Source organism: Colobus angolensis, unplaced genomic scaffold (assembly GCF_000951035.1).
Source record: "Colobus angolensis palliatus isolate OR3802 unplaced genomic scaffold, Cang.pa_1.0 Scaffold51, whole genome shotgun sequence".
Lineage (NCBI taxonomy): Eukaryota > Metazoa > Chordata > Mammalia > Primates > Cercopithecidae > Colobus > Colobus angolensis.
In genome coordinates, this window is record NW_012118599.1 from 10588554 (window position 1) to 10603470 (window position 14917).

Consider the following 14917-nt stretch of genomic DNA (forward strand, 5'->3'; position numbering starts at 1 on the left):
TACCAGTCTGGGTTGAGATACACACTAGTAAAGCAGTAATCACAACCATCGTTACACTGGAGGACGATTTCATGAGAAAAGGCTGTGCAGGGTGCTCAGGGGGCTCTGAGAAAGGACACTACATTCATCCCAGCCTGGGTGAGGTTGGAAAGCCCTCCTGGAAAATGGCCTCCTAGCTGAAGGAAGCTCTTCTCCTTTGGATGGCCAACCTACGTCAATCTTGGTAGACAATCGTTGCCTCAAAGGTTTCTTACAATGATTAAGAGTTTGATATTAATTTAAAAAGACAAACCAGGCTGGGCACAGTGGCTGACATCTGTAATCCCAGCACTTTGTGAGACTGAAATGGGAGGACTATTTGAGGCTAGGGGTTGGAGACCAGTCTGGGCAACATAGCAAGATCTCATCTCTACAAAAAATAAAAACAGAAGGAGCCAGGAATGGTGGCGCATGCCTGTAGTCCCAGCCACCCATGAGGCTGAGGTGGGAGGCTCAGTTTGGACCCAGGAGTTGGAGGTTGCAGTGAGTTATGGTTGTGCTGCTGCACTCCAGCTTGGGCAACAGAGCAAGAGCCTCTCTGAAAAAGTGGAAAAGAAAGAAGAGGAAACAAAGACAAACCAGTTAACTTGGGCTGTGGGACCTTTATATTTCTTTATTGGGAAGTTCTCTTAATCTTCAGAATTTCTCTTTCTGTTTATTCGGGCAGTACTAAAGCATAATTGCCTTACTCTGAAATTATCACAATGATGTGTTTTTACTGCATAATTCATGCAGTAAAAATTGCAAAACTGTATATTACAGTATTGCAATACTGCATATTACGTATTCTTTTATGTAGTGGTTAATACTGATTTTGATCACGTCTTCCACTCCTGTTTCATTCTCCTGCCTCCCCTTACTCTGCAGAAGGAGGCAGTTTGATGTCTTTTTGTTGTTCTTTTACAAGGATAAACTGAGTTCCAGAATGATCACTTGGCTTCTCCAAATTATGGAATGAGTTAGTAATGAAACTAGAAAGAGAAATTAGAATTTCTTTGTTCAGAGCTCTGACTTCTAAAGTATTTCTCCATATAAGTAAAGTAGGTTGTTTGCCAAAAATTTATTCACCCTTTAAATCTTTACTGAAAGTAATGAGCTTAAAATAAAGTCTCATGAAGATAATATTGTTACAGCTTAGGATAGAAATTAAGGCTATTTGAGTAGGTTAAAATGTGTCCTGAGTGAAGCTTAAAATTTGTCTATTTAATTAATTTGTTCGGCAATGGATTTTAGATTTTTTTGGAAAAATAATAATTGAAACATTCTTACAACACATCTAAGTGTTTTATGATGTTTTGATTCACTTAAAATATTTTAAATAAGAGGGATGAGATTAAAAATAAAATAAGAATTGACACAGTATCTATTTGTATGCTACTGAATGATTATGATTTCATTATCAAAAGAATTTCCTGGCTGGGTGCGGTGGCTCATGCCTGTAATCCCAATACTTTGGGAGGCCAAGGCGGATGGATCACCTGAGGTCAGGAGTTCGAAACCAGCCTGGCCAACATGGCAAAACCCTGTGTCTACTAAAAGTACAAAAACTAACCGGGTGTGGTAGCACGCGCTGGTAATCTCAGCTACTCGGGAGGCCCAGGCTTTGGCAGGAGAATCACTTGAACCCAGGAGGTGGAAGTTGCAGCGAGCCAAGATTACACCATTGTGCTCCAGCCTGAGCAACAAGAGCGAAACTCCATCACACACACACACACACACACACACACACACACACACACACATACACAGAGTTTTCCTATAAACTATTAATGAAAATACTACTGTTTACTGCTGTTTCAATGATGCTTTTAGTAAGTATTTTTACTATTAAAATAATTGATACTCTAATAAATGATGTTCATTAGGTGTTTTATGCTAAAATACTCAAGGAACAGTATAAATAAATATGAAAGAAAATGCATGTACATGTTTCATTGAAGGTGCTAGCAGTTGAATTCCCTTTATATTAATGTTATTACATGTTTTTCCTTCTAGTTAAAAGTGTTCATCTATTTTAGATTATTTAATAAAATGTACCATATTTTTATTTAAAATAAGTATTTTGTTGATTTAAATATAGAAAATGTTGCACTAATTGGAGTTTGAAGAACTTTGTAGTACAAGAATTGTTTTATTATATTTTATATAGAAATTTTTATTTACTACAATTTTGGCGATTTGATTTTAGAGATATCACCTCATACTATTTAATTTTTGGCTCCTACCTCAACCGGGCTTAAGATTTTATATGTAATGCATTATTGCCAGAAAATGCTGCTTATCAACTCTCATTGGGGCTTTTCTAGGAAAAATGAAAATAAAAAACATAACCATCACTATGAGGTTCAAGGGTTTATTTCAGAGTTCAAGAGAGATATAAGCAGAAACTGATATTTTGTCTGGGGATCTAGAATTTGTATCTAACTAAACTTCATGAGAGCAGAGTGATGTTCAGTGGTACCCACCTTTCTGTCCTTTGCTCTGAGCATCTGTGATGATGGGATTGAAGAACATGGAGCTTCCTGAAGATGATTCAGTAGCCATGTCATAATTTTCAGCTAGTCTTACTTGTGTAACCATGGGCAAGTTATTTCACATTCTGAGCCTCTTAACTATTTAGCTTTGAGCAGAGTAGTATCACAGGCATGAAAATAGGTACAAAAGAAGAACGTAGATCCCATCCTTGGACTATATGGGGATACTGACCTAATCCACTAAATTATATACCAGTATCAAAAAATGCAAAAACTCTGCAGTTAGGCAAACTACAAATATAGGGGGTGAGAAAATAACAGAAGGGTTAAACACAGGTAGGTGAAATCAATACTGGAAAGCTTTAGGGGGCAAGGAGGGAGGGGGACCTATGCACCACGGATTGGCCAAGCTAATGCTGATTTTTTAGGATCTGGACCTGGTTCACAAATGACTTGAAGTAATTATCTTAGAAGAGGAAATATGTGTGTGTGTGTGTGCGCGCGCGCACGCACGCTTACTCTCAATGTGGATTAACTATTACCTATTAAGAGTTATCATGATCAGGATTCAGGTGCTGATGAAGTAGATCGTACTTCCTTAAATATAGGCTTCTACTTATTTTGATCTGCTTCATTCCTGTGGCATAGGAGAGTAAGCTCTGGCGCCAGTTTCCCTGAGTTTGAATCCTAGCCCTGCCATATTGTCAGTGGTCTTGTAAAAGTTACTTAATTACTTTGTTCCTCTGTTTTCCCATCTGTAAGATGGGGATAATATTGATACAAACCTTATAGACTATTGTAGAGATTAAATAGGGTAGTTAATGTATGTAATTGATGTTCTAAATGCATATAAATCATTTAGAATAGTGCCTGGAACTCAATACGTGATAGGCATTAGTAGTAGTGGTGGTGGTGGTGATCTCCATTTCCTATACCTGCTTGTTTGTCTTAAAAAACCATAGTATTGACTCAGTTCTTGCCCCAAAGCAGAGCTGTATGGGAAATTCTGATTCACGGATCAAGGGAACCATGCAAACTCGCAGATCTTCTCCCTTCCAATATCCCCTGCCTCTCCTCCTAATCGTACTCTACTGTTCTGCCCCTGACAATCCAAAACTGTGACCCGAAAACTGAGTTTTAAGGAATTTGTTCTTCAGTAACACATGCTCGTCTTTGTATCCCCAGGAATGAGGGGAGAATCATACTTCATCGGAATGAGGAGCCCGGGACAACAGGGACACATCCCTGAAGATGGAGGACTTTTCTTACTGTGTTGCATAGACAGGGACTGGGCTGTCACTCGTTGTTTTGCAGAAGAAGCCTTTCAAGCAATCACTGACTTCAATGACCTCCCCAACTCGTTGTTTGCGTGCAATGTTCACCAGTCAGTATTTGAAGGAGAAGACAGCAAGGTAAGACGCCTTTTTCTGTTCCTGAAACATGGGGAGATGTGGCATTATCTCAAAGTAATCCTGTTGTTCATTTGTGGTTGGTGTTTTGAAGGTTTTGAAAATGTTTACTTGGCTCTATTTTTGGCATGTGTACCAGGATAAGAAAATCCCGTTCTATTATCAACTAACTTTAGAGGTGCATCTGACAGGTTTGTAGATGAAAATATGTTGAATCAAATTGAGTCCTCTGTGACTAATAGGTCTGTCTAGCAAAACAAGTGGTGTTAATGTGGATGGTAGGAAATGCCCCTTAGGCTAGGAAGCAGATGTCTTAAACTCCTAAATGTTTCCTTTTCCCCTACTCTGCCATAAATATAATTTGCCTTTCTCAAAACAGTATAAACTCCATTTTACCTCTAACCTTCCTGCAGCTTGATGAATGTTCTAAAAAAGCCTTCTTAAACTGTGCGCCAAGTCTCACAGTAGATATTAGAGAAGGTAAGTTGGTTGGCATCTGAGTCCTTCTTTGCTCACTGATACCATGGTGGTATTGCCATGTGTGTGTTGTGAGAATTTGAATGAAGCAGTAACTCCTCAATTTGAAATGATTGGGGAATGAGGTTTTCTATGTATTAACATTTTCCATCTTCCCATTTTAAGAAACAGACTTAACTTAGTGTAAATGTTTTTGGCAATCACAGTAAATATTCCATTTGGAAACCTTTCCAAAGTTTATTTCAGATTTCTCTGACCTTTAAATGGGGTATCTAAATGGATTAAACCTTCCCTTGTGGATGTAGATTCTTAGTTATAAAAGCCACTATTATACTACTGAAACATGGACAAAATATTTTGGATAAAGGGCCTTTTTTTCTTTTTTCTTTTGTTTTGTTTGAGACGGATTCTTGCTCTGTTGCCCAGGCTGGAGTGCAGTGGCCTGATCTTGGTGCACTGCAAGCTCTGCCTCCTGGGTTCAGGCCTTTCTCCTGCCTCAGCCTCCCCAGTAGCTGAGACTACAGGCGACCGCCACCATGCCCGGCTAATTTTTTGTATTTTTAGTAGAGACGGGTTTCATCATGTTAGTAAGGACGGTCTTGATCTCCTGACCTCGTGATCCGCCCGCCTCCGCCTCTCAAAGTGCTGGAATTACGGGCGTGAGCCACCGCGCCCAGCCGGGCCTTTTTGTTTTTCTAAACTAAAGTATATGACTCTGTGTGAGATATAAGAGTAGGCTTTATGATTGCTGTTTCACAAACTTTTGCTCTTTGTGCCCATTGCTGAAGTCTGTGTCTGGCACAATTACTGGAAGTCTGATTTATGGATATGATTGATTTTGTAGACAATCCTGATAGCCACAGAGAAAACCATCCAAGAGGATTAGGAGTTATTTTAAGCCATTTAAAGATATTTTTATAATGATATCAGTTTGGAGTTGAACTGTTGAAATTTTGGGCTGAAAATAGATTGAAATGCAAGGAATTATATATAATTAGAATCTCCAGTGCAATGATCATCAGACTATTTAAAGTAAGAAAGTGGCATATGCCAATTTCTTCTTTGAAAGAAACTGGGAATTTTGTTCTTGGATTATAACCAGATTATCACAAATGATAATTTACTCAGGGCAAGTAGTTTCCTCTGAAATATACCTGCCATAAACTGTAAAGCAATAGTCTATGTATTCACATTATATCATCAATTTCTGTAAATATCACAATTAGAAGGATTTTCCTTAGAGATTTAATTGGGGTTTTGATTCTTTCCTTTTAAAATACTTCCCAGTAGATTGAAACAATGAGACCTAGGAAGGTGCTAATGTCATTTAGCAGTGCTGCTCAAGAATGGCTGATTAACTGAATTAGAACTGAGGACATAGAAGGACAAGGGCTGGTGGGGGGAGTTCATGAGAGTCTGCACACATCTATTTTGATATTCTGCTTTGTGACTGAATAATGGATTACAAGATTTTCTCATCTAATGTGTATATGAAGTTTGTGCATAGCAGTTTGGGAAATAGTATTTGGTTTTAGGATGACCTTGATAAAATTTTGAGGCAAAATAAACAAGAATATAGTTAATCGCACTCAGTTTCAAATGATTTAGATCACAATTTTACAACCATGGAGGTGAATTTTATAATTGGCCAAAGTCTATGCAATTCAGCTTACTAAATCAGAAAGTCTTCTACCTCGGGAAGATTTTTTTATTTTACTCTTCCTTTTGTGGACAGTCTTTAGGATACCAAATAATCTGACATGGATTTAGTTTTGATTTAATTATATCTATATGGTTGAAGGTGACAAAACAAGATAATCAGATACCAGATAAGTTGACAGTAGCCAGAAGGCATGATCACTGGGACTCCAGAAAAAAAAAGTGGAGAGTATTGTGGCATCTCATTTTCACTGCCATATTTTTCTTCCAGACCCAGAAATTCATATTGCTTTCCTTTAACCTCCTTTTAAACTATTATAATAAAATCACTTATTTTAAGACATTAAGTATCATACACCATTCTGTCAGAATATTCTTTCCACAAGGTTTAGATTTCGTGAATCTGAGCCGTCAAGTCTGATGATGGGTACTTTTCCCAAAGGGTGGACATTTTAGGCACTGTGATAAGTTGGTGGGGAGATATTTTTAGGCAGGGGTAAGAGAAGCCAAAAGCATTTCCAGCACTCCTTGTATTTGCCTATGGGCAAGGCTGGCCATAGTAATTGTTTTTATATTTGGCTTTGGGAAGATGTATTCAGCAGCCTGGAATTATAGCAGTGGGTGGAGACATCAGAAATGATGCTTAGCCTTCATTTCCAAGGTTTAGGAGGGTAGGTGGTTTCATATGTAATTTGTTTTGGCAGAGTCCTTTCTTTTTTGGCAAAGCCTGCTTCTGAAATCCTTGTGTCTTGATATTGACGGATTTGGGTTTAGCCTTTGTCCTACAATTATTTTAAAGTATATATTTAACTTCCATAGTTGGGTAGGAATTAAACCTTTTGCTTTCTGTCACAAATGAGTCTTGCAGCATTCTCTTCTCTATTTTCCCACGTCTGAAATACCTTTTCATTTTTGAGGAAATTTATGGGGTACTAAATGGAACTTCTGGTAATATAGGTAGCAGCACAGGATATGATCTGGATCTGTTTATTTCTGTATCACTTTGTTCTATTCAAAGTGATAAATATTCTGATATGCTCATTTCTGTTGTCCTATTTACATTCTAAGTTCTGACACCTAAAGCACATGTTAAAAAACAGCTTTGTGTTGTCCGTGATGTTCATTCCAATTTTCAGTTAGGCAGAATTCTGTGAGATTGTATTTTGATTTGATGCTTTTGCAATGAGTGAGCACATACTTCATTGAGGCTTGTTGTGGTCCAGATGGTTGAGATTTGTTTATATAACACAAAGGAGAACTGGAGCTGGAGGAAATTGGCATCTGAAACCAATAAATGCAGATTGCTATTTGCGTGCTACAGCTTGAAGTATAAATATTTTTGTATGAAACACATTTAAAACTGTGATCTTCACAGTATCCAACACCTGAAAATTACTAGGGTACATTTCTCTTTAGAGCGCTCCCCTGGGTTCATCTTTTGGGATCCAGCTGGGCTGCAGAAGTCATCCTGAGGAAGGTGAGGCTGGGAAGGTTGTCCTTTGAGCAGCCTTGTGTCTGTACTAAAGACAGATAAGGGTCTGCTGGGTTGGATGTTGGAATGCACTGCTTGCTAAAGGGGAACAGTGAAGCAATGACTATGAAATGTTTAGCCAAATTCAACTGAATAAGGAGAAACCTGAAAGGTGACTTTTTAAAAAAAATTATTGTACTTTAAGTTCTGGAATACATGTGCAGAACATGCAGGTTTGTTACATAGGTACACACGTGCCATGGTGGTTTGCTGCACCCTTCAACCCGTCACCTACATTAGATATTTCTCTAAAATATGAATTTATTCAATTTATTAATAATTATAGCAGCAGCAAATACCTGTATAGCATTTGGCATGGTGCCAGGTGGTTTACATGAGTCCTTTAGTTGTCATGACAACCCTATGAGGGTAGTATCTTTCTGTAACTCTGCTTCCTGGGTGCATGTCAGGATTGTATTCCCTGCACCCTACTGGCTGTTTCTGCCCGATGTGTAAGCAGAAGTGACTTGTGTCATTTCTAGGCCAAGAATTTAATGTACCAATCCTGAAGAATGTTCCTTTTGCTCTGTTAGGGAAACTGGCATTGTGCCAAGTAGTGCTGGCTTGGGCAGTTTGGGTCCTGGAGTAAGGATAGTGATGATACAGGGTAGAATCCTAGCTAACCTATGATGAACATGTAATGCAACAAGAAAAGTAAACAAATAAGAATTTTTGTTGGTTGAGGCCACTGGATTTTGGGGTTTGTTATTATAGTATAAATTAATCCATCTAGATTGATATAATAAGTATCATTATCCCTATTTTTCAGGAGAGGACACTAGAGAGCAGAGACTTTGCCCATGGTCTAAGGTAGTAGTGGCCAAGGCAGGATTCAAATCTAGGCTGCCAGGCTACAGAGTTCATGCTTTTAAACATTATGCACTACTGCCTCCTGATATACAGATATTTATTGAAAGCAGGTATGATATTTGGCTCTGGGGATGCAATGGTAAACAAGATGGGCTTAAATTTAATTTATGATGTACCAAGAGAGGTCTATTCAAAATAAGCAAACAAATAATAGACATAACAAATGCTGATGGTGATGCCAAAACAAAAGGACATTTAGCATATTTTCAACTACATTCATTCCCTTACACACACAGACAGACATACACACATCACACATGAACATACACAGTTTTTTAAAAATAAGGGGGTAATTCTGCCAGCCATTAAAGAGTATGTTCTACTAGAATGAGCATGTGGTGAGAGACCTGGCTCTACTGTTCTCTTAGTCTTTGTGTGTCTTGTAAATAGATCATTGCAATGCATTGCAAGTAGCTAGAGTGATTCTAATATTCAAAGATGTGCGTTTTCATTCAGCATATCCACTAAATCTGAACCAATTTCTTCTTCTTGAGTTCAGCTGACAAAACGCTGAGCTAGTCTAACATTGCAGGCATTATGAGAGCATCCTAAAGGATTTTCAAAGCTAAATCTGATTATTTGTGGTTTTTGCTTTATTCTAGAGGAGTTTTAACTAGAGGAACTCTCACTCTAGTTTGTAGGAGAATGTCGATGTTTACTTTAAACTTTACAACTGCAGGTCCACAATCTCTTGTCTATAGTAGTGAAATCTGAAAATTTGAAAACTGAGACTTTTTTTCACAGTCCATTTTGAGACAAAACATCACTTCATTAAAATCTGACCTGAACTGATAAGAAGCTACTTGTAGTGTGACTAGTCAGCTATTTCTCTGTAGAAATATTCCTGCCTTTAATTACTAGGGGCTGCCCCAGACATTGTTGGGACATTACACAGTATGAACCCTGTGCCCAGTATTACATATCCAAATCCCCCAATTCAGAATGCCAAACATATCACTCTTCAAGAGTTTCAGACAGTAGGTTGTAGATCTATAAAACATAAAAATGAATCTACATTCCATTTTCAAAACGAAGAATGGATTCATCATGGAAATCTGAAATGCCATAAAGTGAACAATTAAATGTATTTTGCCCATAAGATGCTCATGTCTATTTTCTTAATTTTTAAATAATTTATTTTTAATTGATTAACAAAAATTATATATACATTTATTATATACAATATGATGTTTTGAAATATGTATGCATTATGTAATGACTAACGAGCTAATTAATGTATACATTATCTCACATACTTATTACTTCTTTGTGGGGAGAATGTATAAAATCTACCTTCCTAGTGATTTTAAAAGTACAATAGATTATTTTTAACTAAAGTCACCATGTTGTAGAATAGATCTTTTGAACTCATTCCTCCTGTCCAGCTGAAATTTTGTAGCCTTTATTCAACAACTCCCCAGCCCCTGGTAAGTACCATTCTACTCTTGGTTTCTGTGTGTCTGACATTTTTATAATTCACATGTAGGTGAGATTATGTAATATTTGTCTTTCTGTACCTGGCTTATTTCACTTAACATACTGTCCTTCATTTTCATCCATGTTGTGCAAAGACAGGATTTCCTTCTTGTTTAAGGCTGACTAGTATTTCATATATACCACATTTTCTTTATCTATTCATCTATTGATGAACACTTAGGTTAAGTCCATATCTTGGCAATTATAAATAATGCTGCAGTGAATGATGGAGAGCAGATATCTCTTCAACACACCAATTTCATTTTATTTAGATGTATACCCAGTAGTGGGATTGTTGGATCAAATGGTGGTTCTATTTTTAGTTTTTGAAGGAAACTCCATACTGTTTTCCATAATAACTGTACCAATGTAAATTCCCACTAACAATGTGTAATAGTTTCCGTTTCCTGACATCATCACCAACACTTTCACCTTTTTTACATTAGCCATCCTAACAGGTGTGAGGTGATATTTCATTGTGGTATTAATTTGCATTTCCCTGATCATTAGTAATGTTGAGCACTTTTTAATATACCTATTGGTCATTTGTATGTCTTCTTTTGAGAAATGTCAATTCAGCTCCTTTGCCTATTTTTAAATCAGGTTATTTGTTTTCTTGCTATTGAGTTGTTTGAGTTCCTTATGTATTTTTGGCTGCTAAGTCCTTGTCAGATTTACAAATATTTTCTCTCTTTGCAAATATTTTCTCCATTAATTGTTTCCTTTACTGTACAAAAGACTTTTAGTTTAATGTAATCCCATTTATTTTTGCTTTTGTTGGCTGTGCTTTTGTGATCATATCCAAAAAGTCATTACCCAGACCAAAGTCAACAATTCTTTTCATACATTTTCTTCTAGTAGTTTTACAGTTTTAAGTCTTATGTAAGTCTATTTCATTTTGAATTTATTTTTGCTTATGGCATGAGCTAAAGTTCTGATTTCATTCTTCTGCATGTGGATATCCAGTTGTCCCAACATTATTTATTAAAGAGACTGTTTTTCTTCTTTGTGTGTTCTTGGCACCTTTGTGGAAAATCAATTGACTATAAATGCATGGATTTATTTCTGGGCTTTCTATTCTGTTCCATTGGTCCATGTGCCGGTTTTTATGTTAGTACCATGATGTTTTGATTACTATAGCTTGGTAGTATATTTTGAAGTCAGCTTTTTTCTTTTTACTCAAGATCGTTTTGGCTATTCAGAGTCCTTTGTGGTTCCATATACATTTTAGGATTGTTTTTTCTATTTCTGTGAAAAAATGTTTTTGGAATTTTGTTACAGATTGCATTGAATCTATATATTGCTGTCTGTAGTATGAATGTTTTAATAATAGTAATTCTTCTAGCCACTGAAGATAGAATGTCTTTTCATTTATTGTGTCTTCTTCAGATTCCTTCATTATGTTTTATAGTTTTCAGTGTACAGGTCTTTCACTTCCTTGGTTAAATTTAATTCTAAGTATTTGATTTTTCTTAGCTTTTGTAATTTGGTTGGTTGTTTTAGTTTCTTTTCCAGGTAGTTCTTTGTTAGTATATAGAAATGTTACTGATTTTTGTATTTTGGTTTTGTATCCTACAACTGTACTGAATTTGTTTATTATTCTAACAGTTGTTTGACAGAGTGTTTAGGGTTTTCTATGTATAAGGTCATGTAATCTGCAGATAGGGACAATTTAACTTCTTCCTTTCCAGTTTGGATGCCTTTTATTTCTTTCTCTTGCCTAATTACTTTGGCTAGAATTTACAGTATTATGTTGAATAAAATTGGTGAGAGTGGGCTTCCTTGTCTTGTTCCTAATCTTAGAGGAAAATCTTCCACCTTTTCAATGTTAAGTATGGTGTCAGTTGTGAGTTTGTTATATATGGCCTTTGCTATTTCGAGGTGCATTCCTTTGACAACTAATTTGTTGAGAAATTTTATTATGAAAGAGTGTTGAATTTTGTCAAATGCTTTTTCTGTTTCTATTGAGATGACCATATGTTTTTTATCCTTCATTCTGTTAATGTTGTGTATCACATTTACAGATTTGCATTTCTTGAATTATTCATGCTTTTCTGTGATAAATCTCACATGATTGTGGTGAACAATCATTTTAATGTGCTGTTGAATTTAGTTTACAGGTATTATGTGGATGCTTTTTGTATCTGTGTTCGTTAGGGATACTGGTCTATAATTTTCTTGTCTTTGTGGTATAGTTGTCTGACTTTGGTATCGGGATAACACAGGCTTTGTAAAATACGTTTGGAAGTATTCCTTTTTCAATTTTTTGGGAAAAGTTTGATAATAACTGGTTTCAGTTCTTTAGATGTTTGTTAAAATTCAGTAATAAAGTGATTGTGTTCTGGGCTTTTCTTTGGTAGGAGACATTTAATTACTGATTTGATCTTTTTACTTGTTATTGGTCTGTTCATGTTTTCTTTTTCTTCATGATTCAGTCTTGGTAGGTTTTATGTCTCTAGGAATTTATCCATTTCTTCTAAGTTATCCAACTGTTGGCATATAATTATTCATAGTAATTTCCTATGATCCTTTGTATTCCTGTGGTATCAATTCTAATGTCTCCTCTTTCATTTCTGATTTTATGTGAGTCTCTCAGATTTTTTTTTATTAATCTAGCTTAAGGGTTGTTGATTTTGTTTATCTTTTTAAAAGGCCAATTCAGTTGTATCGATCATTTCTACTATTTTTCTAGTCTATTCATTTATTTTCTGATATTTATTATTTTCTTTATTCTACTAACTTTGGGCTTAGTTTGCTCTTTTCTTTTTAATTCCTTGTTGTATGATGTTATGTTTTTTGTTTGAAATCTTCTTTTTCGATGTAGGCATGTATTGCTATAAGTTTTTTTCTTAGATATATTTTGCTGTATCTCATAGTATGCTAGTAGGTTTTAGTATTTTGTGTGTCCATTTGCATTTGTCTCAAGATATTTTTAAATTCTTTTTTGACTTATTGGTTGTTCAGGAGCATCTTGTTAAATTTTTATGTATTTGTAAATTTTCTGGAATTCTTTCTGTTATTGTTCTCTAGTTTTATATACCATGGTGGTTTAAAAAGATATTTGATATGATTTTAATCTTTTAAAATTTGTTAAGACATTTTTGTGGTCTAATATGATCTATCCTGGAGAATATTATGTGTACACTTGAAAAGAATGTATATGTATCCTGATACTATTGGATTGGATCTTTTGTATATGTCTGTTAGGTTTATTTGGTCTAATGTGCAGTTTAAGTCTGATGTTTCCTTACTGATATTCTGTCTGGATTATCTATCCTTTGCTGAAAGTGGAGTATGGAAGTCCTCTACCATTAATGTGTTATAGTCTCTCTCTCTCTCTCTAGATCTATTAATATTTGCTTTATATTTTTAGATGCTCCAGTGTTGGGCACATGTGTATTTACAACTGTTATTTCTTAACAAATTAATCATTTTATCTTATATAATGACTTTCTTTGTCTTGTTCTACTTTTTTAATGTAAATTCTATTTTATCTAATATAAATAGCTACTCCTGCTCTTATTTGGTTAGCATTTACATGGAATATCTTTTTCCCTCCCTTTCCTTTTAGTATATACGTGAAGTGTGTCTATTGTAGGCAGTGTATAGTTAGGTCTTTTTTAAAAAGCCCGTTCAGTCATTCAGTCATTCTTGTCTTTTGGTTGGAAAATTGAATCAATTTACACTCAAAGAAATAATTGATAGGTAAGGATTCATTAGTACAATTTTGTTAATTGTTTTTGGTTGTTTTGTAGATGTGTTGTTCCTTTCTTTCTCTCTTACTGTGAGAGAAATTGTAATTAGATGATTTTCTTTAGTGGTATGCTTTGATTCCTTACTTTTTATGGTTTGTGCATCAACTAAAGGATTTTGGTTTGTGGTTATCATTAGGCTTACATAAAATATCTTATAATTAAAATTGACTTTTTTATGCTGACAATTTGTTCACATGAAAAAACTCAATAATTTTACTCCACTTTCTGCATTTTATGTTTTTGATGCCACAATTTACATTGTTTTATATTGTATATCCCTTAACAAATTATAGTAGCTATCATTATTTTTATAATTTAGTCTTTGAACCTTCATACAAAAGATGTAAGTGGCTTACGTAGAACCATTATAGTAGTGGAATATTCTGAATTTGACCGTGTACTGATTTTTACCAAGAAATTTTTTACTTTCCTATGCTTGACTGTATTACTAATTAGCATCCTCCTTTTCTTTGAGATTGAAGAAATCCCATTAGCATTTCTTGTAAAATAGGTCTGGTGATGATAAACTGTCAGCTTTGTTTGTCTGGGAAAGTATTTTTCTCTCCATTTCTGAAGGATAGATTTGCTGGGTCAAGAATTCTTGGTTGGCAGTCCCCACCACCCCCACCCCACCCTGCCTCCATGTTATCACTTTGAATATATTATCCCACTCTCTTCTGGCCTGTAAGATTTATGTAAAAAAGTCTATTGTTAGCCCTATTGGAACATCATTACATGTAAAATGCTTCTTTCTTTCTTTTTTTTCTTGCTTTTAGGATCCTCTTTTAATCTTTGATTTTTGACAGTTTGATTATAATATGTCTTATTTTAATCTCGTTTCCTCTGAATTTTAGTGGAGACCTTCCTGTACCTGGATATTTGTATATCTTTCCAGATTTGAAATTTTTCTGCTATTATTTCTTTAACGATTTCCTAGCCCTTTATTGTTCTACTCTTACTTTTTAACTCCAATAATTTGAATACTTGCTTATGATGCTGTCCTATAAATCCCATAAGCTTCCTTTATGCATTTTCATTCACTTTAATATTTTTCATCTGACTATATATTTTCAAATAACCTGTCTCCAAGTTCACAGGCTTTCTTTTGCTTCACCAGTTCTGCTATTGACACCCTCTATTGTATCTTTAACTTTGTTCATTGCATTTTTCAGCTCCAGAATCTTTTAAATAATTCAATCTCTCATATTCTGGTTGCTTATTGTTCTT

General features: G+C 35.3%; 1 protein-coding gene across 2 annotated transcripts in view; it reads left to right on the forward strand.

Annotated features, from left to right (window-relative positions):
* The window catches only part of RCAN2 (regulator of calcineurin 2), a 254779-nt gene that overhangs the window by 31726 nt on the left and 208136 nt on the right, over window positions 1-14917 (forward strand). For both annotated transcript variants that reach the window (XM_011960294.1, XM_011960293.1), the window contains exon 2: window positions 3699-3925. In XM_011960294.1, coding sequence (XP_011815684.1) covers window positions 3701-3925 — 225 coding nt within the window. In that variant the 5' untranslated portion in view covers window positions 3699-3700. The remainder of the gene's footprint in view (window positions 1-3698; window positions 3926-14917) is intronic.